This window comes from Marmota monax, unplaced genomic scaffold (assembly GCF_021218885.2).
Source record: "Marmota monax isolate L192 unplaced genomic scaffold, Marmota_monax_Labrador192_F-V1.1 WCK01_AAM20220418_F8-fsc00151, whole genome shotgun sequence".
NCBI lineage: Eukaryota > Metazoa > Chordata > Mammalia > Rodentia > Sciuridae > Marmota > Marmota monax.
In genome coordinates, this window is record NW_026694226.1 from 4,172,709 (window position 1) to 4,199,053 (window position 26,345).

The 26,345-nt window shown below is 32.9% G+C and overlaps 1 protein-coding gene and 1 pseudogene across 1 annotated transcript; both read left to right on the top strand.

The window, feature by feature from the left end:
* Positions 1–11,401: 11,401 nt before the first annotated feature.
* On the top strand, positions 11,402–12,355 carry LOC124108212 (olfactory receptor 6C2-like). Its single transcript, XM_046466611.2, has one exon. It carries the CDS (start codon positions 11,405–11,407, stop codon positions 12,353–12,355), a length of 951 nt encoding a protein of 316 aa, XP_046322567.2. The 5' UTR covers positions 11,402–11,404.
* Positions 12,356–16,217: 3,862 nt separating this feature from the next.
* Positions 16,218–17,447, top strand: LOC124108213 (olfactory receptor 6C74-like; annotated as a pseudogene).
* The last annotated feature ends 8,898 nt before the right edge of the window (positions 17,448–26,345 follow it).

A 26,345-nucleotide genomic window follows, 5' to 3' on the forward strand; every position in this document is an offset into this window, starting at 1 on the left:
GATACCTAAACCAGGCAAAGACACTTCAAAGAAAGAAAACTACAGACCAATATCTCTAATGAACCTAGATGCAAAAATCCTCAATAAAATTCTGGCGAATCGGATACAAAAACATATCAAAAAAATTGTACACCATGATCAAGTAGGATTCATCCCTGGGATGCAAGGCTGGTTCAATATACGGAAATCAATAAATGTTATTCACCACATCAATAGACTTAAAAGTAAGAACCATATGATCATCTCGAAAGATGCGGAAAAAGCATTCGACAAAGTACAGCATCCCTTTATGTTCAAAACTCTAGAAAAACTAGGGATAACAGGAACATACCTCAATATTGTAAAAGCAATCTATGCTAAGCCTCAGGCTAGCATCATTCTGAATGGAGAAAAACTGAAGGCATTCCCTCTAAAATCTGGAACAAGACAGGGATGCCCTCTCTCTCCACTTCTCTTCAACATAGTTCTCGAAACACTGGCCAGAGCAATTAGACAGACGAAAGAAATTAAAGGCATCAAAATAGGAAAAGAAGAACTTAAATTATCACTATTTGCAGATGACATGATTCTATACCTAGCAGACCCAAAAGGCTCTACAAAGAAACTATTAGAGCTAATAAATGAATTCAGCAAAGTGGCAGGATATAAAATCAACACGCATAAATCAAAGGCATTCCTGTATATCAGCGACAAATCCTCTGAAATGGAAATGAGGACAACCACTCCATTCACAATATCTTCGAAAAAAATAAAATACTTGGGAATCAACCTAACAAAAGAGGTGAAAGACTTATACAATGAAAACTACAGAACCCTAAAGAGAGAAATAGAAGAAGATCTTAGAAGATGGAAAAATATACCCTGTTCATGGATAGGCAGAACTAACATCATCAAAATGGCGATATTACCAAAAGTTCTCTATAGGTTTAATGCAATGCCAATCAAAATCCCAACGGCCTTTCTTGTAGAAATAGAGAAAGCAATCATGAAATTCATATGGAAAAATAAAAGACCCAGAATAGCAAAAACAATGCTAAGCAGGAAGTGTGAATCAGGCGGTATAGCGATACCAGACTTCAAACTATACTACAGAGCAATAGTAACAAAAACAGCATGGTACTGGTACCAAAACAGGCGGGTGGACCAATGGTACAGAATAGAGGACACAGAAACCAATCCACAAAACTACAACTATCTTATATTTGATAAAGGGGCTAAAAGCATGCAATGGAGGAAGGATAGCATCTTCAACAAATGGTGCTGGGAAAACTGGAAATCCATATGCAACAAAATGAAACTGAATCCCTTTCTCTCGCCATGCACAAAAGTGAATTCAAAATGGATCAAGGAGCTTGATATCAAATCAGAGACGCGCCATCTGATAGAAGAAAAAGTTGGCTACGATCTACATTCGGTGGGGTCGGGCTCCAAATTCCTCAATAGGACACCCATAGCACAAAAGTTAATAACTAGAATCAACAAATGGGACTTACTCAAACTAAAAAGTTTTTTCTCAGCAAAAGAAACAATAAGAGAGGTAAATAGGGAGCCTACATCCTGGGAACAAATCTTTACTCCTCACACTTCAGATAGAGCCCTAATATCCAGAGTATACAAAGAACTCAAAAAATTAGACAATAAGAGAACAAACAACCCAATCAACAAATGGGCCAAGGACCTGAACAGACACTTCTCAGAGGAGGACATACAGTCAATCAACAAGTACATGAAAAAATGCTCAACATCTCTAGCTGTCAGAGAAATGCAAATCAAAACCACCCTAAGATACCATCTCACTCCAGTAAGATTGGCAGCCATTAGGAAGTCAAACAACAACAAGTGCTGGTGAGGATGTGGGGAAAAGGGTACACTTGTACATTGCTGGTGGGACTGCAGATTGGTGCAGCCAATTTGGAAAGCAGTATGGAGATTTCTTGGAAAGCTGGGAATGGAGCCACCATTTGACCCAGCTATTCCCCTTCTTGGTCTATTCCCTAAAGACCTAAAAACAGCATGCTACAGGGACACTGCTACATCGATGTTCATAGCAGCACAGTTCACAATAGCAAGACTGTGGAACCAACCTAGATGCCCTTCAATAGACGAATGGATAAAAAAATGTGGCATTTATACACAATGGAGTATTACTCTGCATTAAAAAATGACAAAATCATAGAATTTACAGGGAAATGGATGGCATTAGAGCAGATTATGCTAAGTGAAGCTAGCCAATCCCTAAAAAACAAATGCCAAATGTCTTCTTTGATATAAGGAAAGTAACGAAGAACAGAGTAGGGACGAAGAACAGGAGAAGAAGATTAACATTTAACAGGGATGAGAGGTGGGAGGGAAAGGGAGAGAGAAGGGAAATTGCACGGTAATGGAAGGAGACCCTCAGGGTTATACAGTGGAGGGGGTAGAGAGAGAGGAGGGGAGGGGAGGGGAGAGGTGGGGAGGGGGGAGGGCGGATGATGGGAAAGGCAGCGGAGCACAACAGACACTAGTATGGCAATTTGTAAATCAATGGATGTGTAACTGATGTGAATCTGCAATCTGTGTATGGGGTGAAGGTGGGAGTTCATAACCCACTTGAATCAAAGTGTGGAATATGATATGTCAAGAAATTTGTAATGTTTTGAACAACCCACAATAAAAAATTAAAAAAAAAAAGTTGCTTCTTAGAAATAATAAATAAAATTGACAGACCCTTAGCCATGCTAATGAAGAGAAGGAGAGAGAAAACTCAAATCACTAACAAACATGATTAAAAAGGAAATATCACAACAGACACTACAGAAATGCAGAAGATTATTAGAAATTATTTTGAAAACTTGTACTTCAATAAAATAGAAGATATCAAAGGCATCGACAAATTTCTAGAGTCATATAATTTGCCCAAATTGAATCAGGATAATATACACAATTTAAACAGATCGATTTAAAGTAATGAAACAGCAGACACCATCAAAATCTACTAACCAAGAAAAGCCCAGGACTGGACAGTTACACAGCTGAGTTCTACAAGACCTTTAAAGAAGAACTAATAGCAATACTCTCCAATTTATTTCAGGAAATAGAAAAAGAAGCAGCACTTCCAAATTCATTCTATGAGGCCAATATCACTCTGATGCCAAAACCAGGCATAGACATATCAAAAAAGAAAAAAGAAAGAAAACTTCAGACCAATATCTCTAATGAACATAGATGCAAAAATTCTCTATAAAATTCTGGAAAATCAAATACAAAAACATATCAAAAAGATCGTGCCTCATGGTCAGGCGGGATTCAACCCAGGGATGCAAGATTGATTCAACATACAGGATGTAATTCATAAATGTAATTCATCATATCAATAGACTCAAAGATAAAAATCATATATAGGATCATCTCAATAGATTCAGAAAAAGCATTTGAGAAAATACAGTACCCCTTTATGTTCAAAACACTAGAAAAAGTAGGAATGACAGGAACATATCTCAACATCATAAAAGCTATCTATGCTAAGCCCCAGGCCAACATCATTCTAAATGGAGAAAAATTGAAGGCATTCCCTCTAAACACTGGAGCAAGATAGGGGTTCTCTCTTTCACCACTTTTATTTAACATAGCTCTTAAAAAACACTGGTCAGAGCAAATAGACAGATGAAAGAAATTAAAGAGATACACATAGGAAAAGAAGAACTCAAATTGGCATTATTTGCTGATGATACGATTCTATACCTGGAAGAACCTAAAAGTTACACCAGAAAACTCCTAGAACTAGTAAATGAATTCATCAAAGTAGCAAGATATAAAATCAACACCCATAAATCAAAGGCATTTATGTATATCAGTGACAAATCCTCAGAAAGGGAAAGTAGGGAAAAAAGATTTTCAATAGCCTATAAAAAGAAAATACTTGGGAATCAACCTAACAAAAGAGATGAAAAAGATCTATACAATACAAATGACAGAACCCTAAATAAAGAAATTAAAGTAGTCCTTTAAAGATGGAAAGATTTACCTTGTTTTTGGATAGGCAGAATTAATATTATCAAAATGACCATACTTCCAAAAGCACTATACAGATTTAATGCAATTCTGATCAAAATTCTAATGGCATTCCTCATACTAATAGAAAAAGCAATTATAAACTTCATCTGGAAAAATAAGAGATCCAGAAGAGATAAAGCAATTCTTATCAGTAAGAGTGAATCAGGTGGCATCACTATACCAGATCTTAATCTATACTACAGAGCAATAGTAACAAAAACAGCATGGCATTGGCACCAAAACGGACTAGCAGACCAACAGTATAGAATAGAGGACACAGAGACCAACCCACAAAACTACAATTATCTTATATTAGACAAAGGTGCCGAGAACATGAACTGGAGAAAAGATAGCCTCTTCAACAAAGGGTGCTGGGGAAACTGGAAATCCATATGCAACAAAATGAAATTAAACCCCTCTCACCATTCACAAAACTCAACTCAAAATGGATCAAGGACTTAGGAATACAACCAGAGACCCTGTGTCTAGTAGAAAAAAAAGTAGGCCCTAATCTCCATCATGTGGGATTAGGCCCTAACTTCCTTAATAGGATTCCTACAGCACAAGAATTAAAACCAAGAATCAATAAATGGATGGACTAAAACTAAAAATTTCTTCTCAGCAAAAGAAACAATCTGTGAGGTGAATAGAGAGACTACATCTTGGAAGCAAATCTTCCCCCCTCACACATCAGAGTACTAATCTCTAGGGTATATAAAGAACTCAAAAAGCTAAACAGCAAAAAACCAAGTAACCCAATCAATAAATGGGACAAGGACCTGAAGAGACAATTCTCAGAAGAGGATATTCAATCAACCAACAAATATATGAAAAAATGTTCATCATTTCTAGCAATTAGAGAAATGCAAATCAAAACCATTCTAAGGTATCATCTCACTCCAGTCAGAATGGCAACTACTATGCTTACAAACAACAATAAGTATTGGCGAGGATTTTGGGGAAAAGGTACACTCATACACTACTGATGGGACTGAAAATTGGTGTAGTAAATATGGAAAGCAATATGGAGATCAATTGGAAAATTGGGAATAAAACTGCCATTTGACCCAGCTATCTCTCTCCTCGGACTATAACCAAAGGACTTAAAAACAGCATACCACAGGACACAGCCATATCAATATTCATAGCAGCTTAATTTACAATAGCTAAACTGTGGAACCAACCTAGATGCCCTTCAATAGATGAATGGATAATAAAAATGTGGCATATATTCAAAATGGAGTATTACTCAGCAAAAAAAGAGAATAAAATCATTTTATTTGCAGGTAAATGGATAGAGAAGATAATGCTAAGTGAAATTAGCCAATCCCCCCCGCCCCCGAAAAAAAAATGCTGAATGTATTCTTTGATATAAGAGGCTGATTCATAATTGGATAAGGAGTGGGAGCATGGGAGGTATAGACAAAATCTAGATAGGGCAGAGGGGTTGTGGGGGAAGGGAGGGGGCATGGGGTTATTAATGATGGTGGAATGTGATGATCATTATTATCCAAAGTACAGGTATGAAGACATGAATTGGTGTGAATATACTGTGTATAAAAAATTGTGCTCTAGATGTGGAGTATGAATTGTAATGCATTCCGCTGTCATATATAAATTTTAAAAAAATAATGAGGAAAAAACTCTTTCCCTATTGATAATTTATTTAAATGTAAGCATGTTAAATTCTCTAATAAAAGAAGTGAAGTAGTTAAATGACAACAACAAAAAAGAAAAGAACCAACTATACATTTCTGACAAGAAGCACAATTCACCTTTAAGACTCACAGAGACTAGAAGTGAGGGTATGTAATAAGATGTTCCATGAAAATAGAATCTAAAATAAAGTCGGGGAATCCACAGTTACATCATGAAACCATACCTTAAATAAAAATCTATAGGGTCAGAGGTGTAGCTCAGTGCTAAAGTGCTTTCCTAGAATGTGTGAGGCCCTGAGGTTAATCCCCAGCACAACCAAGACCAAAAAAGGAAATAAAAAATAAACTCTAAAAAATGATACAAGGAAGTAATTAAATAGTGATGAAGGGTCAATTCTGCAAAAGGAAATAATAGTTATATATGCTTCCAATATTTGAGCATACAAATATATAAAATAAATATTAATAGATGTAAAGGGAGAAATCAACTCCAAACCAATAATAGTATGGGACTTGTACACCCCACTTTCAGGAATGCACAGAATTGTTCAGGCAGAAAATCAACAAAGAAACAGCAGAATTAATTGTCTGTTGACATCTACAGACCTTCCATCCAACAAATGAAGAATGCATGTTCTTCTAAAACCATGGGATAATTTTCAAAATAGATCATATGATAGGCTACAAGACAAATCTCAATAAATATTTTAAAACTCGAGATCATATTCATTTAACTTTTCCAAACATAGCATGACATAATAAAACTATAAATCAATAAAAAAACTTTGGAAATTATATAAATCCAGGGAAATTAAACAAACTCAGTTTTGAATAACCAATAGTAAATAAAGTTTAAAAAATTCTTGAAACAATTGAAATTGGAAACACAGCATACCAAAACCAATGTTATACAACAGAAGCAGTACTATGAAGAATGTTCACAGCAGTCACACGTGCACCAAAAAAGTAAAGACCTTAAATAAAGAATATATCTTTGCATCTCAAATCAGTAGAAAAAGAACAAACAAAATTCAAAATTAGTAAAAGGAAAGAAATAATGATCTAAGACAAAATGAGTGGAATACAAAATAAAACAAAAAACACCAAAAAAAGTTAAATGAAGAGCTGCTCCTTCAAAAAAATAAAGAAAAGTGACAATTCCCTAGCAAGACTATTGAAAAGACAGAGAATATTCAAACAAACTAAATCAGAGATGAAAATTAAATTATTAAAATTGGCACTGAAGAAATACAGTGAAACCTTAGATATTATTATGAACAACTTATACCAAAACTTGATAAGCTAGAAGAAAGGAAAACAAATACCTGGAAATGTACACCTTACCAAGATTTAATCATGAAGAAATAGAAAAACTGAACAGCCAATGGTGAATAATGAGGTTCAATCAGTAAACAAAATCTCCCTTCAAAGAAAAACCCAGGACTAGATGGCTTCACTATGAAGTTCTATCAAATATGTAACATATGTTATTTTCATTTTTAAGTGGTTCAGTAAAATTGAAGAGGAGGAATTTTTCCAAATTTCTTCTATCAGGCTAGCATTAATTTCCCTGATACCAGAACTAGACAAGGACTTAACAAAAAAACAAAGCTACAGGCCAATATCCTCAATGAATGTAGATGCAAAAATTCTCAAAAACAACTAGCAAACTGAACTGAACCAAATGACATATTAAAAAGATTATGCACCATGATTAAGTGGGACTCATGCCAGGGATGCAAGGATGGTTCAAAATATGCAAATCAATAAACAAGATATACAGCATCAACAAAATGAAGGACAGAAATATATAATCACCTGAGTAGATGTATAAGAGGCATTTGATACAAACTTGCAATCCCTTCATGATAAAAACAGAACACTTTAAGTATCTCAATAAAGTGTATAAATGGTAAGTCAACAGTTGCAACCACGCTGAATGGAGAAAAGCTGGAAGCTTTCTCTCTAACATCTGGAATAATAATGCTATTTCCACCACTTTCATTCTAGCAAGAATAATCAGGCAAAAGAAAGAAATAAAGGGCATCTTAATTGGTAAAGAGGAAATCATATTGTCATTGTTTGTAAGGCAATATGTTCTTATGTACAGAAAATCCCCCAAACTCCACTAAAAAGCTATTTAGCTAACTAAAATTAATTCAGCAAAGTAGCATGATACAAAAAACAACTTACAAAAATCCTTAGTGTTTCTGTGAACTAATAGCTAATTGTCTGAATTAGAAATCACGAGAGATTCTTCAGCTATAAAAATAATATCAAGTGCCAAAAAATGGATATAACTAGAGAACAATATGGATAGTAAAATAAATCACATGTAGACAAATATTATCTATTCTTTCTCATTAATGGATGTTTAAAAAAAGTTGATTGCATTGTACAATAGCGATAATATTCTCTAGAACAGGGTCAACTGTAATTCATAATTTATTTTGTATTTTATAAATAACTAAAAGACAGAAGCTGGAAGTCTCCAAACACAAACCAATAAGAAGATGCATTGTTTTCATACAGAACAAATAATGTCCATCTTATATATGTTCTCCTGTTTTCAAATGTAAATTCAGATTAACAGAATGATGGATATTATAATAACTTTGTATACATGATAATCTTTGTCAATTAAAATTTTCACATGTAGTAGATATGCTACCAAACATTTTATCATGGAGGATTCAGTAAAATATTTTATTAACAGACAGAATTATATCCTTACACATTCTAATGGAGTGAATGGGGAGTTGAATGTGACTTGGGCTTTTCTTCTCTTTCATTAAGATGAGCACCTACCCCTTAGCTGATTCTTGTTTGCTATCTTACTGTCTCAAAGGAAAGTGTCTCTGCTGCTGCCTATTCTAGTTGCTTTGCCAAGGCTAATTACACAGAGGGCTCAGTAAGTGATGTCTGAACCTGGGCACTAAGGATACTTGACTATTAATTCAGGTAATCCTAGTGTGCCTTGCAGAGATAGAGCAGAAAACATAAATATCAGGGAGTGAAAATATTAACTGTCTGCTCAGAAAGATCAGAGCATCACTCTTTGCAACCCAAAGAAAATTCTTTTTTTCTTCTCTCTCTCAGATTTTCTTATCAGAATGATGGAGAGCAAAGAAAATGTTTCCAATATTCAAAGTAAGAGTTTCTAAAGATATAACATAACTACGTGAAACTTGGAAACTAGGAAAATTCAAGACTCTCCAAAATATGTGTGCAGAGCAAATTTAGATGATGGTGCTAGCCCTGGACAAGTCACATCTTCCTTAACACAACACAGTTAAACCCACTAAGGAGCTTCCAGCCAAAATTATGAAAATTTATCAAGAGTAAGTAATGTAAGGTAGACGTGAGAACTGCTTTACCTTTTGAGAGATCAGGGAAATAAATATCTGTTGCTGTATTTTCCTGTAATTTTTTTAAGCTTTGCTTTAACTTTTTATTATGGAAAATTGTAAGAAACATGTTTTTAAATTATTCACCAGATTTTTGACAAGACTAATGACTTGGTCAGGGCATGTTTAAGTATCCATCTAGTAATTTGTAGTTATCCTTGTTTCCCTTTTAGGTTTTGGTTTCATTTGTTTGTTTATAACTGTTGTTGTTTATTTCTTTGTTTTGGTAAAAACACTTAACAGGACATATACCCTCTTAAATTTTTTTCAGTGCCCAAAATAGCAGTGCTAATAATAGCACCATTTGCACAGCAGATCCCTGGAATTACTTATCTTCCATACTGAAATTTCATAGCCACAGAATAACTCTCCATTTCCTTTTCCTTTGATCCTGGCAACCACCCTTCTGAATCACTGTTTGTTTGAATCTGACTATGTTAAATACTTCATGGAAGTGGAATCACGGAACATTTGCCCTTCTGTAACCCATTTCACTTTGATAATATCTTTCAGGACATTCATGTTGTTCCATATTGCAGGGCTTCTTTCTTTTTATAGTTAAATAATATTCCATTGTGTGTGTGTGTGTGTGTGTGTGTGTATGATCGTGTGCACCACATTTTCTTTTTATCCATTTTGACATCTGGGTTGTTTCCAAAGCTTTGCTATTTTTTTTCTGCAATGAACACAGGAATGCAGATTTTTCTTTGGGATACTGTTATTTATTCTTTTGGAAGCATGACAAAAAGTGGGATTGCTAGATTATACAGCCAGTCTATTGCTAGTTTTCTGAGGAAACTTCATAATGTTTTCTACAGTAACTATACCAGGTTACATTCCCATCAAAAGGTGCACAGACTTCAATTTCTCCACATCCTTATCAAAACACATATTTGCTGCTGTTAATAGATAACATAAGAGATATAAAGTAACATCTGATTGTATTTCACAACTTAATATGAGCTGTTTGAAAGTTGAATATTCAACTTTTTTTTTTTAACTGTAGACTCCAAACACCCAAGATTTCCAGTGTAACAAAGATTGTAAGCCATGAGCACACCTCCTCGGGGATAGCAAAATCACCAGCAAAGAGAAGTTAAAAAGAAACAAACAAACAAACAAACAAAAAACTTGAATTTTCCTCCTCACTCAGCCTTGTCTTCATCATGTACCTGGTTTCTGTTCACTGCAAAAGAAAAATTCACTGCTATTGTGTTCCTTACCTCAAAACTGTTGGATCCTAAGAAATTTATAATTTAATAATATTTTAGGTGAATCAATAGACTAGAAGAATGGAGAAAAGAGAAGAAAACCTGGCCAGGCAAAAAAAAAAAAAAAAGTGGAATAACAGTTTTTCAGACTGTGACTGTTCTGGGCCATAGAATTGTGATGACATTATTTTTCCCTTACAAAAGGTATGTTTATTTATTTATATCTATGACAAGCATTTTTCCTCTAGAAACACTACCACTGAATTTGCTTATGAAAAATACAGAAAACTGGATGGCTAAATAAAAATTCTAATACAGATATGAAGAGATGAGTAGAATTAATATTACAAAGATGAAAAGGTTTTATCACTAATTACATTTGGTTATATCACCTTGTGACAAAAATGTATATCACCGAGTGTCCGTGTGACAGAAATGGTTTTGGGATACAGATAGGAAAGTAAATTAAACAAAGAAGAAAACATAAAAAACTACCTTGGTTACAATCAGGATTTCACAGCAATTCTTCTCTTCCAGACATTGCAGTAAAAGCCTTTTAGCTATGAGTGTTATCTGAAACATTCTCTACTTTTTTAAACATTGAAATACAATTATATGATAAATCATTTCTTCAAAAATTAGTGAACACGTGTTATGTATTAGACACTTTTTTTGTGGCCACAAAGGATATAACAGAAAAAGAACAAATTTCTGATTTTTAGAGTACATTTTCTATCCACTCTAACAATCTAATAATCTTGAGATTTCACAGAAATGGAAATCCAGTCCACATAATGATTCGTATGTGATAAATCAACTACATTTGTAAATTCTGAGGGCAACAAAAGATCAAAGAAACCATTGGATTATTTTACAATAACATGATTCCTTAAGGAAATCTCCACTACTTGTAGACATAAAATTCAGTAAGGCTACTGGAATAGTACAAATATTGATTACGATGTAAAAAGAGAAGATAAACATAGTCTAATTTGCTGATCTTCTATATGCACACCTTTTTGTTGTAGAATTTGAATATGTTTTTCTTTCAAAAATCTTGACTTTTACACAAGGATTAGGTAAATATCAAAGTTCTATGATGAGGAACCACACAGCAGTAACCACTTTCATCCTGCTGGGACTGACGGATGACCCAAAACTGCAAATTGTGCTTTTTATCTTTCTGTTGCTCACCTACATGTTGAGTGTAACAGGGAACCTGACTATTATCACTCTCACACTGGTGGATCCCCATCTGAAGACACCTATGTACTTCTTCCTCAGAAACTTTTCCTTCCTAGAAGTTTCATTTACTACTGTCTGTATTCCTCGATTCCTGTACAGTTTATCAACTGGAGACAATACTGTTTCCTACAATGCTTGTGCAACTCAAATATTTTTTGTTTTTCTCTTTGGAGCAACAGAATTTTTTCTCCTGGCAGCCATGTCCTACGATCGTTATGTGGCCATCTGTAAACCTCTTCATTATATGACCATCATGAACAACAGAGTGTGCACCTTATTAGTCTTCTTGTGTTGGGTAGCTGGCTTGATGATTATTGTCCCACCCCTAAGTGTAGGTCTGCAGCTTGAATTCTGTGATTCTAATGCCATTGATCATTTCAGCTGTGATGCAAGTCCCCTCCTAAAGATCTCATGCTCAGACACATGGGTACTAGAACAGATGGCTATCATTGTGGCTGTATTTGCCCTCATTATTACATTAGTCTGTGTAGTTCTGTCCTACACGTACATCATCAGGACCATTCTGAGATTCCCCTCTGTTCAGCAAAGGAAAAAGGCCTTTTCCACCTGCTCATCCCACATGATTGTGGTTTCCATCACCTATGGCAGCTGCATCTTCATCTACATCAAGTCTTCAGCAAAGGAAGAGGTGGCCATAAATAAAGGAGTTTCAATTCTCACCTCTTCTGTAGCGCCCTTGCTGAACCCTTTCATTTACACCTTGAGAAACAAGCAAGTGAAACACGCTTTCAATGACTGCATAAAGAAGATTGTGTTTCTCTCAAAGAAGCAGAAGTTTTGATGAATAAAAGGAAAATGAAACATTCCGTGACTGTTTTACTGCTAACTTCATTGTTTCCTTTCTGCATTTTAGTCAAATTAGCCTTCTTACTTACTTCATGATTTCCTTTATACATTTCAGTCAGATTAGCCTTCTCAATAATATTTAATATTTCATACTGACCACACCTTTATTAAACTCTTTATAACTTCAAATCAAATTCACACACTTTGTTTTCCTTTATTGTGAAATTGAAATATATAATTTCCAAGGAATTCTGTTTTTCTCCACTTATGAGATAGGGAAGTACAGAAAATAACATTTCTCTAGGGAAGGAAAGTAATATTAAAAATTTGTATAAATTTTCTATGGGTTAAATTATATGACAATAGTGCTAGTCACTTTCTTTCTGTAATAAAAGTCACAAAATGAACAACACAAATGCAACTATCAAAACAACAATAACAACAAAAAAACCCAGCAGAGATATGCTGAAAATAATGAACCGGATAAGACATTCCAGGTCCATTAAACTAATTGGGAAAAAAAATGTCTATAGTAGTTTATGATTAACCAGAATTGAAGAAATAGAGATATCATTATAATTACTGACAAGATTTACTTGATATTTCCTTATATAAAAGAACAGTATCACTTAAAAGATAAATGCTTAATTTAAAGCAATATAAACATAAAATAACCTATTATGGGTTACTAATACACAATAGTTGCATAAAAGGTAATTGGGACACCAAACTTTAAGTTCCCACAAATAGGAAAACTAGTTAAATCAACACAAATATATATATAAAGGTGTGTGTGTGTGTGTGTGTGTGTGTGTGTTTTCCTGAGTGGAGGGTATACCAGGGATTGAATTGACCACTGAACCACCTCCTCAGCCCTATTTTGTATTTTATTTAGATACAGGGTCTCACAAGTTGCTTAGCACCTCACTTTTGCTGAGGCTGGTTTTGAACTCACTATCCTCCTGGCTCAGCCTCCCCAGCCACTGAGATTACAGGCATACACCACCACAACTGGGTTAAAATTTTTTTATAACGATATCAAGGATATAACGTGAGAAAAATAGGAAAAAAACTAGGAGATACAAATGTTAATATAGATTAGAATTAAGATCTAGGGAAGAATGAAGAAAATACTCAAAAATTAGAGAACTAATTTAACTAGTTTTGGAGCTATTAACAGTATACTCAACATTGAAAGAAAAAGGAAAGACAATCCCAAAAATTTATTGCTGTCAAGAGGCACACCTCTGAGGCAAAGACATCCTCAGGCTAAAGTAAAAGGACAGAAAATTATATTCCATGGATATGGAGAATGAAAGCAAGCAGAAGTAGCTCCTCTAATAGCCAACAAAGCAGATTTGAAGCTGAAATTAATGAGAAGAGACAAAACGTTTTCCTTCACACTATAAAGGAAGAAACCCAACAAGAATATATCATAATACTAAATATTTATGCCCCCAGAACTTTTCAAAATAGTATCTAATGAGCCTCTGGATTTCACTGATGTCTGTGGTGCTATGTCCTTTTTCATCTCTAATTGTTACTTTTCTTTCATCTGTCATTTTATCGCATCTCTCTCTTTCTTTTACTTAGTTTGGCTAAAAGTCTATCAATCTTGTTTATCTTTATAAAAACAAACCTTTATTACATTATTCTTTGTACTTTTAAAATTTTCTATTAATATTACCTTCAATCTTTCTTATTCTTTTTCTTCCATTAGTTTTAGAATTGGTTTGTTCTTGTATTTCTCAGACCTTCAGATGCATCATTAGATTGTTTCTTTGGGATCTCTCTGGCATTTGGAGTTTTTGTTGTTGTTTCTGTTGTTGTTCATGTAGGCACTTATAGCTATAAACTTTCCTCTTGGAACAACCTTCAAAGTGTCCCAGAATTTCTGGTATGTTCTATGTCTATTCTCAGTTGATTCTAAGAATTTTTTAAAAGTTTATTTAAAGAAAGAACATTGGAATGACAATCCACATGGCCCCTACCTAATCTTTTTGCCCCATAATTCGGTCATAATAATGGCAAGTTGCATCACCCCTTTGGATTTGACTGGCATAGCCTCAGGGTTTTAATCTGGATACAAGGTAGATACTATTGTTTAAGTGTGTTCCCCAGAGCCCAAGTGTTGGAAACTTAATTCTTCAATTTAGCAGTGTTGAAAGGTTGGGTCTAGTGGGAGGAATTTGGGACAACTTATCAGAGTCTTCATGAATACCTGAATACCTTTATCATGTTAATGGACTTCTTTTTTAAAAATTATTTATTTATTCTAATTTGTTATATATGACAGCAGAATGCATTTCAATTCATAGTACACATGTACAGCACAATTTTTCATTTCTCTGGTTGTACACAATGTAGCATCACACCATTCATGTCTTCATACATGTACTTAGGGTAATGATAGCCATCTCATTCCACCATCTTTCCTATCTCCATACCCCCTCTCTTTTGCCCTTTGCCCTAACTAAAGTTCCTCCTTTCCTTCCATGCTCCCACCACCCCCATTATGGATCAGCATCCATGTATCAGAGAAAACAAGGAATAGGCTTCTTATTGCGGGAACTTAATTCTCTTTCCTCCTTCCTGCATAGAACCATTTGCTTTTCTTCTATTTTGTATTTAATGAGTATGAGTTCCTCCCCTCAGGCAGCTATTTGATGTTGGACCTCCCTTACTCCAGAATCATGAGACAAAATAAACCTCTTTAAAAATTTTCCAGTCTTCAGACACTCTTTTACAGCATTAGAAAATGGACTGAGAGAGGTCCATTTAAGCATAAATATAAATGGATATTTCTTTTTCTTCTATTCATATCCCATCTCTAAGAATCCTGATCTGTCTTGGTTTCCACAAAGCAATGTCTTCATGTCCCACCACATACAACTTCCTAATTCCAATTTCTTTTATTTCTCTTTGCCTCTATATTCATGTATCTTATTATTCAATTTCCTGGCTGACCTAACACTGACTTTATCATAGTGTTCCTACTGATTTTGTATTGAGGTACAGAATAGGAAGAATGGGGTTGCCAACAAAGACTATTCCAGAGATACTGGCATAGTAAAAAGAAGAGTAAATGAAATTATTTCCTATGTATCATTTCTCTTATTAGAAATTGAGTTTCAACCATGAAAACAAATGATAAAGGAATGAAGATTTTGAGTACATTGTAAAGCCCTAAACCTTGAGGAGGGTTAGGTGTGTGTGTGTGTGTGTGTGTGTGTGTGTGTGTGTGTCTATGCAAAAATACAAAATAAAATGATGTATTGAAAATAACAAGAATCACAAGGTTTACACAAAGTGATGGAATTTTATTTAATTAAACTTTAAATGAGGGACTCGGGTTTTGGCTCAGCGGTAGAGTGCTTGCCTAGCACGAGCAAGGTCCTGGGTTCGATCCTCAGCACCACATTAAAATAAATAAAGAAAATTAAGGTTAAAAAAAAAAACAACAAAAAACCTTTAAATGACTAGTGAAATTATATACCAAAACTTATGTATTATCAAGAAAGAAAAAGTATTTTTAGTCTTTAACTTCCTTTAATTTCCCTCTAATTTATTCATAAAACAGAATAAACAATTGCTACACAATATAGATTATTCTCCAGTAGAACTGCAAACTAATTTATTAGTTCTCTGACTAGATAGCCTGAAAAAACAAGGAATGCTTAATCATTTTTAAAGCATAAATGAGCATTGCATAGCTTTTTTTGGTATATTGCTTTGTTAATGTTATCTCAAACCTAGTTACCACTGTTATTTTGGGGGAAGCGATGATGATGATGATGATGATGATGATGATGATGATTGTTTTTGCATTCAGACTTGGTGAAAGTAAGAGCACCATAATGTGAAACTACACAAGACTGACAGTGTTCATCCTGGCAGGTTTGACTGATGACCCAGAATTGAAAGTTGTGTTATTTGTCTTCCTGCTTCTTACCTACTTGTTGAGTGTCACTGGCAATCTGACCATCGCCACACTCGCCCTAGTGGATATGGACCTGAAGACTCCCATGTATTTTTTCCTTCGGAATTTCTCTCTTAGAAATTTCCAATACTATTAAATTGCTGGTTATTATGGCAATTGGGGACATGTCTTTTCCTATGCCGTTGTGCTACTCAAGTGTTTTTTGCCTTCCTACTTGGAGCATCAGAATTTTACTTGTTGGCAGCTATGTGCTATGACCACTATGTGGCCATCTGTATAAGCCCCTTCATTACATGACCATCATGAACAGCAAAATCTGCATTCAGCTGGTCCTCAGTTGTTGGCTTGCTGGCTTGTCATATTCCCACCACTCATCCTAGGTCTAAATATTGACTTCTGTGCCTCCAACATTGTTGATCATTTCTACTGTGACACTACACCTCTCATGCAGATCTCCTGCACAGACACACGGCTCCTGGAGATGATGGGATTCATTTCAGCTTTGGTGACACTCTTGGTCACACTGGTCATGATGATGGTATCCTACACCTATATCGCCCTTACCATTCTAAGAATCCCTTCAACTAGTCAGAGGAAAAAAGGCTTTTCCACATGTTCTTCTCACATGATCGTGATATCCCTTTCCTATGGCAGCTACTTCTTCATGTATCTTAAACCTTCAATCAAACAAAGAATATCTTTTCCCAAGGGAATTGCTGTCCTCAATACCTCAGTAGCTCCACTTTTGAACCCTTTCATCTGTACCTTACAGAATCAACAAGTGAAAAAGCCTTTGTTAATCTGCTACACAGAATTGTCTCTTTCTCAAAAAATTAATGTTTTACTTTGTTATACAAAGGATATGAATAAAGAATGCCCAGGTAGTATCAGCAGCTTCCAAGAGATAGTTTCCTCCTTTACTTTTTATTTCATTGCTCTGACATTTAACTTTATATCCTTTGAAAAATATTTTTTTTCATAAAACTTTGGGGTTTGAAATGCTAATTTTTCTTTTAATCTCCATTAAAGCTGCCTTTTATTTTTGACTTTATTTCCTCCCTTCTCTTAGTTTTCTTTCTATGGATATATGACAACATTGAGCTTTCACTTTCAATATGTCTCTTTTGTCCCTTAAGAATTGCAATAAGGTAAGATTATAAAAGTTTATCTCATTTAAAATTGTATTTGACTTATGACCCATCAAACTAATTTAGAATTAATATTTATTTTTATGCTTCCAATTAACTGATGTGTATTGTATTTAAGTAGTTTAAAAGAAAATTATAGCAGAGCTTTTCATGTTTGCCTTTGAGCACTATTTATCTTTGACATGCATATTCAAATATTTTATATGTGTTTCTCTAAGTGTATATTCACACATATCTATGTATATGTGCATAAGCTCTAAAATAACAAATCACTTAATTTTTAGATGAAAGAATTTTCATTTATAAATGATTTTTATCATGGTTAAAAGAAAATGTGATATATTACTGGTTCATTTTGGAAATCAATAATAATAATATAATACTTATTTGATGGTCGCAATCTCCCCCAAATTCCTCTGATTAACTTGAGATAATCCTAAAGCAAATTCTAAATGATTTGTGAATCTTTGTGAAATAAGAGCAATGCTAATTCTATTTTGTTTTCACATTTTATTTGTCTGACCTTTATGTCTGACCTAGGTATATATTAGTACATATATGCAGATTGATATAGATATACTTCCTACCAGTGATACCAAGATAGTAGAAGATTCAATTTCTAGCTTACTGATTTCCTAGTTTAGGACTGAATCTATTAGGAGACTCTGAAATTTAAATTTTGTGGAATAAACAGAACTTCAAAAGAATAAAATATAATAGTATTTTTAAAGATACACATCTAATTTCATGAACATTTTCCTATAAACATCTGTATTAGATCGGATTTCCTTTTTTCATTTCATTTTTTAAAAGTGAGAATCTTAGTTGGAAAAAATATATTTGAAAATATCACCCAAAGGGATGAGATTAAATATAACCAGGGAGAAAAATAAACATAGCATATAATTAGACAATTATATAAGTTTCTGTACAATTTGTAGAATGAATTGAATATTAGAAGATATTTAGATTATAAACATAATTTCAGGAAAAAACCTATTTAAACAATTGATTATAAATTATTTATAGTTTTTCTTTTCATTTAGTATACATTTTTTTCTAAATTGTCCATTTACACCTGATGATTGTAGAGCATTATCTAAGGTTTAGAGATATGACGAGAACACAAAATTATGTGTGCACATGCGTATGTACATATACACACACATATGTATAAATATCTTGTAACAATGTAAAATAAAAGTCAAGCCTAAAGTACTCTCAATAGATTCATTAATTTTGATTCTGTTATGTATCAGTGAGGACCGATTTGCTTAAAACAATACCATTCAAGTTAAACTACCTGTCATTTATTCTGAAATACTTCATATATTAGCTTTTCTGAGCCCTCTAAGTATTCAGTTCATATATCACTTTTCTTAAGTATCTGTTTTTTTCATTTCAATGCAGAGTTATCAATCAGTTCTCTGTGCTACTTATTTCATAACTTTTTTTTTGTAACTCAATGACCTATCCCACAAGTCATTCTAATTTGCCAGTTGATTTACCCATAAAATTAAGTATTTGAATTAACTTCTTTCAACATAGATTCTAATAGTTATACACTTCCATTCTGACTATGCATACAGCCATGTTTTTTACTCATCAAATTAATCTTCCTGAATTGAAATAAAGTATTTAAAGTGAAAGACCTTTATTTATTATTCAAAACAAAACTGTCAAATAGAGGTAGTTTGGATTAGGCAGAGCGGGGTGAAGGAGGGTAGGGGGTAGGGGCATAGGAAGGATAGTAGAATGGATTGGATATCCATACCCTGTATGCATGTATGACTACACGGGGCTGATGTAGTTCTACATCATGTACACTCAGAAAAATGAGAAGTTATTCTCCATTTATTTATGATATGTCAATCATTCTCATGTCATGTAACTAACCAGAATAAATTTAAAAACTGTATAAATGAGTGAAAAATGGAAATATAGGTAAAATTTTATAGGAAAGTTTATATAAATATATATGATGTCAAAACTGAAAAAAGAAAACTGTCAGAATGTTTATTATTATATCAAAACAAATATCTCAAAAATGTCATCAGTTAAATAGTGATATAAAATCCCTTATCTTCTAAATAAATCATTGTATTTGTACATTTTAATGTAAATATTTCTTCAATAATTTTAGTAAGTGAATAAGTAATTTAATATTATGTTAGCATTAATCTATGATTAGACTCCTTAAAAGCTCTATGTCATTTACACATGAAATAAATTCTCAGAATTTTGAAGTCTTTTTTTGAATAATACAAAATATAAGTTTCTAATTTTTAATTTCTTATCTTTATTGCTCTCTATCTCCAAACATGTCATAATCCCCATATTCAGATGTTCTTACAAATTATATTCATTTTCTAAAACTGGTCATAACTTAAAATTTTTAGTAACAGATTCTCTGTTTGCTAACTTACTTATTGAGCTAATTTTACATTCCATTCATAATATTTTAAATTTAAAGCTGAGTTGGGATTTTTATTATGATCAAAATACTTGAGATATTCTGGCTTTTGTATCACAGTGATATCTCAGAACATGTATTTTTAAGTATTCTTGTACTTCTAATTTTTTCAAAGAGTTGAAGAATTGGTATTAATTCTTCCTTGAAGTTTTGTGGAATTCATTTTTAAAACTATTTTATCTTGGGCTTTACTTTTTGGAGGGAAGTTTGGTTATAACTTCAATTTCGTTATTTTTACTTTGTTTTCAGACTATTCAGGATTCAGTCTTGGTGGGTATATATTTCTAGGAATCTGTTCATTACCTCTGGTTTATTCAATTTGGGGGGCATAAAATTTTTCATAATAGTCCATTATGATTCTTTTATTTTTGAGGCATCTATAGTAATGTTTCTTTTTCATTTTTGATTTTACTAATTTTATTTTTCTCTCATTTTATTTTTAATTAGACTGTCCTAGGATTTGTTGACTGACTATTTTGAAGAAAATAACTCTTGTTTAGAAAAAGTAAAACCTTATGCACATTTCCTGAAGGCAGAAAGAAACAAACAAACCCTTTCTTTATGATTCAATAGAATAATTATTTACAAAATGATAAAAGTTCTCAATTATTTTACTAAAAGTTCAATAAGAACTCAATAAAAATACCAACAAGATTTTTCTTATAATTGTAAGTAAAATCAATTATATATGAAAAAAATAGTAAAGCAACTATTGCCTAAAGAATTTGTTAAGAAAAGAAAATCTACAAGGAACAACAATTATCAGGGATTAAATATTTAATAAAATATCAAGTTGTAGGAGTATTAATAAATAGGTAAATTGGAATAGAATGAAAAGATTTATATATACTATTTTATATATGAAATTTTGCATATAATAAAGATAGAAGTTTACAGGAAATGTATGAACTTTTAAATACATATTATAGGGCAAATTGAAAAGTAATTTGGATATAAAGGTCACTCATTTCTTAAAATATGAATATAAAAATTGAGTTCAAATGGCTTAGGGATCTAAATATAAAAAATGAAAATAAACATAATTAAAAGAAAATGTGTGTAAATTTCTTTTTGAATTTTTAACTGATACACAGAACATAAAATTATATTTATGGAATATGATCTGAAGTTTTCATGTTTACCTTATAAATTATTTAAATAAGGGTAAACACATATATCTCCCCAAATACTTTTTATTTCTTCATGGTGAAAACATATACTTTCTTTTCTCTTAGCTTTTGAAATATATAGTGTCTTTATATTCACCCTTCTGTGCAATAGCAAAGAACTTCTTACTCCTATCTAAAATTTTATTCTGCATAATCAAATGTTATTCATCATAAAGATGAAAGAATCATTCAACATGTGAATTGATAAATGAGATACACTATGTCATCAGAATGAAGGACAAAAATGATAATTTTAATACATACATAAGAGGCATTTGATACAATTTATTATCCCTTTGTGATTTAAACTCTGAACAAATTAGATTTTGAAAGAAAGTAACCCAACATAATAAATACTACATCATACTGAATGGGGAAAAGCTTAAAGATTTCTAAGATATGGAACAAAATGATGATGCCTATTTGACTAATTTTATTCAACCTACTACTGGAAGTCCTAGTCAGAGCATTCTAGCAAGAAAAGAAGTAAAAGGCATCCAAATTAAAAATGAGGAAGTCAAATTGTTCATGTTTGCAGATGACATGATCTTCCTAAAGGTTTCACCAGGAAATAATTAGAAGTAATAAATGAATTCAGCCAAATTACAGGATACAAAATCAATATATAATATCAGTTGCATTTCTATAAGTCACTGGTGAATTATCTAAAAATCAGGAAAGACATCCTTTTGTCATAGTTAGAAAAAAACATAAAGTGTGTAGGAATAATCTCGCAATGAAAAAAAAAGTATTAAAGAAGGAAATCAAAGATGAAAGTCACAAAACATAAGAAGACATTCCATGTCTTTCAATTAAAAGTATCAAAAATTAAGGTGTCTAAATTACGCAAAGTGGTCTACACACTTAATGCAAGCTTTATCAAAATACCAGTGGCAATGCTTCAAAGAACCAGGACAAAAAAATCCTAAAACTCATATAAAACCACAGAAGACCCTAAATGTAAGGGTTCTGTGTTTAGGTCTCTGATAGCTTCATGACTGTGGCATGCTTGGTGTCTAGGAAGCTTCTGTGCAAAGACACAGAATGCCTGGCTGCTAGGAAATCTTCTGTGCAAAGACACGGAATGCCTAGCTGCTGCAGCAATGTCCTGCATGAGGAGGCTCTGTGCTAGAGTATTGTCAGCCTTGACCTTGATCTCAGGCACACAGCTCTGAAACTCTCTTGTTAGACAACAACAATATTTCACCAAGCTCCACTGTGCCTGAACATGCCCACATAACAGTAACTTTAAAATATAGACTTTCTTGAAAGTTAATCAAAGCTCCTAACTTTGCACATTGCAACTATAGTATGTAACTGAGGAATAAACTGCATAATGTTGCTAACTCTATAACCTTCCTAATGAAACAATGAATAATAGTGTACTACCAATGCCAGAGACCTAATGTAACTTATTGATATAAATAAAGCTGGTTGCTTGGCCATTCTGCCATTCTGCCATTTTTTTCTGCCTCTGAATCTTGCATATGTGTCTCTTTTTTATTTTCTTTACAACACCTAAATAACCAAAACATTCTAGAGCAAAAAGAATATAGCAGGAGGCATTACACTTCCTGCCTTCAAAATATACTGAAAAATTATAGTAATCAAAAGAGCATGGTATTGAGATAAAAACAGATACATGGACTAGTGGAGCAGAATAGAAAGCCTAGAAGCAACCCACACACCTATAGCCACTGACTCAAGACAAAGATGCTAACAACAAGCATTGGAGAAAAGACAGTCTTTTCAATAAACCATGCTGGTGAATTTCAAAATACAAATGCTAAGAAATGAAACTAGATCCCATCTCTCACCAGTTCCAAAAACTAACTTAATGAGAAAGAAATAGTTAAATGTGAAATTATGAAACTACCAGAAGAAAATCGAGAGGGCATTTTTAAGTCCTTGAAATGGGCAAATATTTTTGGATAAGACTCCAAAACCACAGACATAAAAGCAAAACAAAACAAAACAAAACAAAACAACAATAACAACAACAAAAAATGTATGGTGTTGGGGTTTAAGTGTGCAGAGTTTAGCTCCCTCAGGCCTGACTTTTTGCAAGAGCTGTGGCTGTGATTTAGGTCAGCTGAGGCAAACCTCAGCTAGGAGGAGGAAAAGTTCTCTTCCCCTTATCGCAAGTCACAAGTTCTGCATGGTTTGGCCAAGAGGAAGAAGCTTCCTGCATACTTATCCTGGGAACAGTACATTCTGAAGAAACAAATGCATCCTCAGAGGACTAGATAATGTCTACAAAGAACTTTAGGAGGGTACTTATCAAACAAACAGGAACAATTTGAATCTAGCTCTGTGTATCCGCTGAGGCATGATATTTGGACAATGTGGGTAAAGTGTTATTGAAGAATTGCTTGCTTTGTTATAAGAAGTGTATAAAAGGAACTTGCAAATAAACTTCAGCATGCCGTTTCGATTGCTGCCTTGGCTCTGCATCCCCTGTGTCCCGGTTATTTCGTGACCCTTACCCAGGGACCCGAACGCTCTAGACGTTCACAGTATGGAATTATATTTAAAAAAAGCTATACAAGAAAGAAAACAGTCAATATGATGGATTATTTTACATATTTGATGTAAGAAAAAGATTTCTAGCTGTTATAATCAAATACAAGTACAATAAAAATGATTGACACATTTGAAGACACAAAAAGGAAGATCTTTTCCCCCTACATCTACTTAGACACAAACTCATAAAAAAAAATCAAGTCATGGTCAAATAGGAGGAAATATCTATCACACAGCAAAGATGAAAAGATGATATTAATGATTTATAAACAACTCTTAAAAGGTGTATGAAAATAAAAACTTGATAGAGAAAATTAGCTAAAGACATATATAGACAACTCATAATTATATAGGAAATGGCTGTTTGATTTGTGAAATGATATTCAGTCCAACATATAATTAGAGAAATGCAAAGTAAAATGATTCTCAACTACAATGTCTAAGACATAGGATAGCTAACATTTTGTAACTATATAAATTTACTCTGTTGTTAAGGTTAATGAAAAACAAGAACCCTAATAATACAATATTAATGGGAATTAAAATACTGTGTGTAGAAAATGGTTTAACATTGCTAACTGAAAGTGAATGGGGTTTGCTTTTGATTCAGAAATCCCAATGTTAATAATTTATATTAGATTATGTAATTTAAATTTTATTAAAAAAACTTATGAAAATATATATGCACAATTTTATTCATTTGTGCTCTCTACTTGTCAAAATTGTAAACAATCTATTAGCCAAATATGAGAGGAATTAAATCAACTGTGACACATCCTTACAAAGAAGGACTATGCACCCATTAACAAATTTGAAATATCTCCATGTGTTGATGTATGTGTTTGAAAGGATATTCTTGTTTAGTGAATAAACCAAAAGGAAACAGGGTATCTGTCTTATAACTTATTTAGCCTGAGCTTAATTAGTCTATAAGAGGCTATATTTTTATATCTTATATTCTCACTTCTCATATCAACCTTAAAATATTATTCTTTCTGTCTACTTCTAAACTCCTAACTATGTATCTGGGACTGGATGTGTGGTAGGCAATCAACTAGTATAGCAACATATACAGAATTCATTGAAAGCATAGTTAGAACATATAAAAGTGTGTGTGTGTGTGTGTGTGTGTGTGTGTGTGTGTTTGTAGAAAACAATTTGGCCATTTCTTAGGAAATGATATTTTGGGATGTCAGTTATCCTGAGAATTCTTTGTTCTTATTAGATATTTTCCTGTAAAACAGAAGACATAAATCCTTCACAGTATCAAGTGATAACTAATTTTCATATTGTATAGCACATCACATTTAGCAAGTGGTATAATACTTCAGATAAGTGGGTTATAGTAAATTTTAGAAAGAAGTTAGTTTGATAAATTTTCTAAGAACATATAATAAATTAGTCAAAATTAATATTTCTAAAATAACATTTAAATCAGTCATGTTTATGTAGAATTAAGTGCTTAGGGAGAAAACTGAATCCTCAGTGCTTTCTGCTCACCAGGATGATGAGTTAAGTATGGAAGTGCATAAGGTTGGCCCACAGAAGCAGATACAAATCTGTGTTAAACTATTAAAGGTTAGTGTTTTAACTATTATCTGTACTTCAGCTTGTAGATATGGGTGAAAGGTAATTGATAAGATAACATAATGATTTAAAAATAACTAGCATTTTAAGTTTCAATTTTATGTTATATTTACTATTTCAAAAAAACTGCATATAAGTGTACTTATTGGCCAATGTTCATATGATGTTATATTATTTTCTCTCAAAATATGCATTGTACAGATACATGGTATGTGTGATTGTTGAATCAGGAAAAATCAACCATGAGAAAATTGTAGTTTACTATATAATTAAACATTTATATTAGTGTTGCCTTTGGGATGGTTTGTGTAAATGAGATAAATTTATAATATACAATTTACATTCATTTTAATGTGGTAAAGAACTCTGGACACGGGCCACTGCTCTTTCCACTGGTTTATACTTTTATTAAAGATGATTAAACAGGGGAACTCTAAATACTATTTTCAACCAAACTATGTTGGAGCCATTGATTTTCTTTGGCTTATCCTGCTTCATCTGTCTAGCATATCTTATCTCATCTTTTTATCTCCTCCTAAGGCCCATCTAAAGATCCAAATACTCAAATATCTACTTCTTTAAATTCCTGTACAGAACACTGGTAAGACCTCTATTTTTTGGTTCACCTTCGGTTCTTTTATGTTTATTTTTACATGTATTCTGCTGTCTTAAAGATAAATTATGCATTTTAGATTGAAAGTAATTCTGTTAATATACTCAATTCAAAACACAAGATTTTACATAGCAACCATTTAAAATAGGTTTAAATATTTTGTGATGATCATAAAACACCTAAGAAAGAATTTTTACATAGGGGTATCACTAATTCTATACTATAATTCTATACTATACTATAATTCTATATCAGCTTCTAGTTAAAACTTTAAAACAAAAAGCTTGCATAAAAGCTTTTAGAAACCTGTGCAGTTTTAAAGCCAGGACTTCTGAAAATAACCTCTATTAATGTGACCCTTTGCTCTAAATGTAAACCTGAGCACATTTCGTTAATATTTAATCTCATTTGTCCCACATAACACATGCAGAGCATTAAGAAAGTAATTGTTTTATATATAGTTCTCAGTGGGCACCAGATTATAGCCATAGACTTAGTAACTTGTTTGCCTGACATATGAATATTATTATGT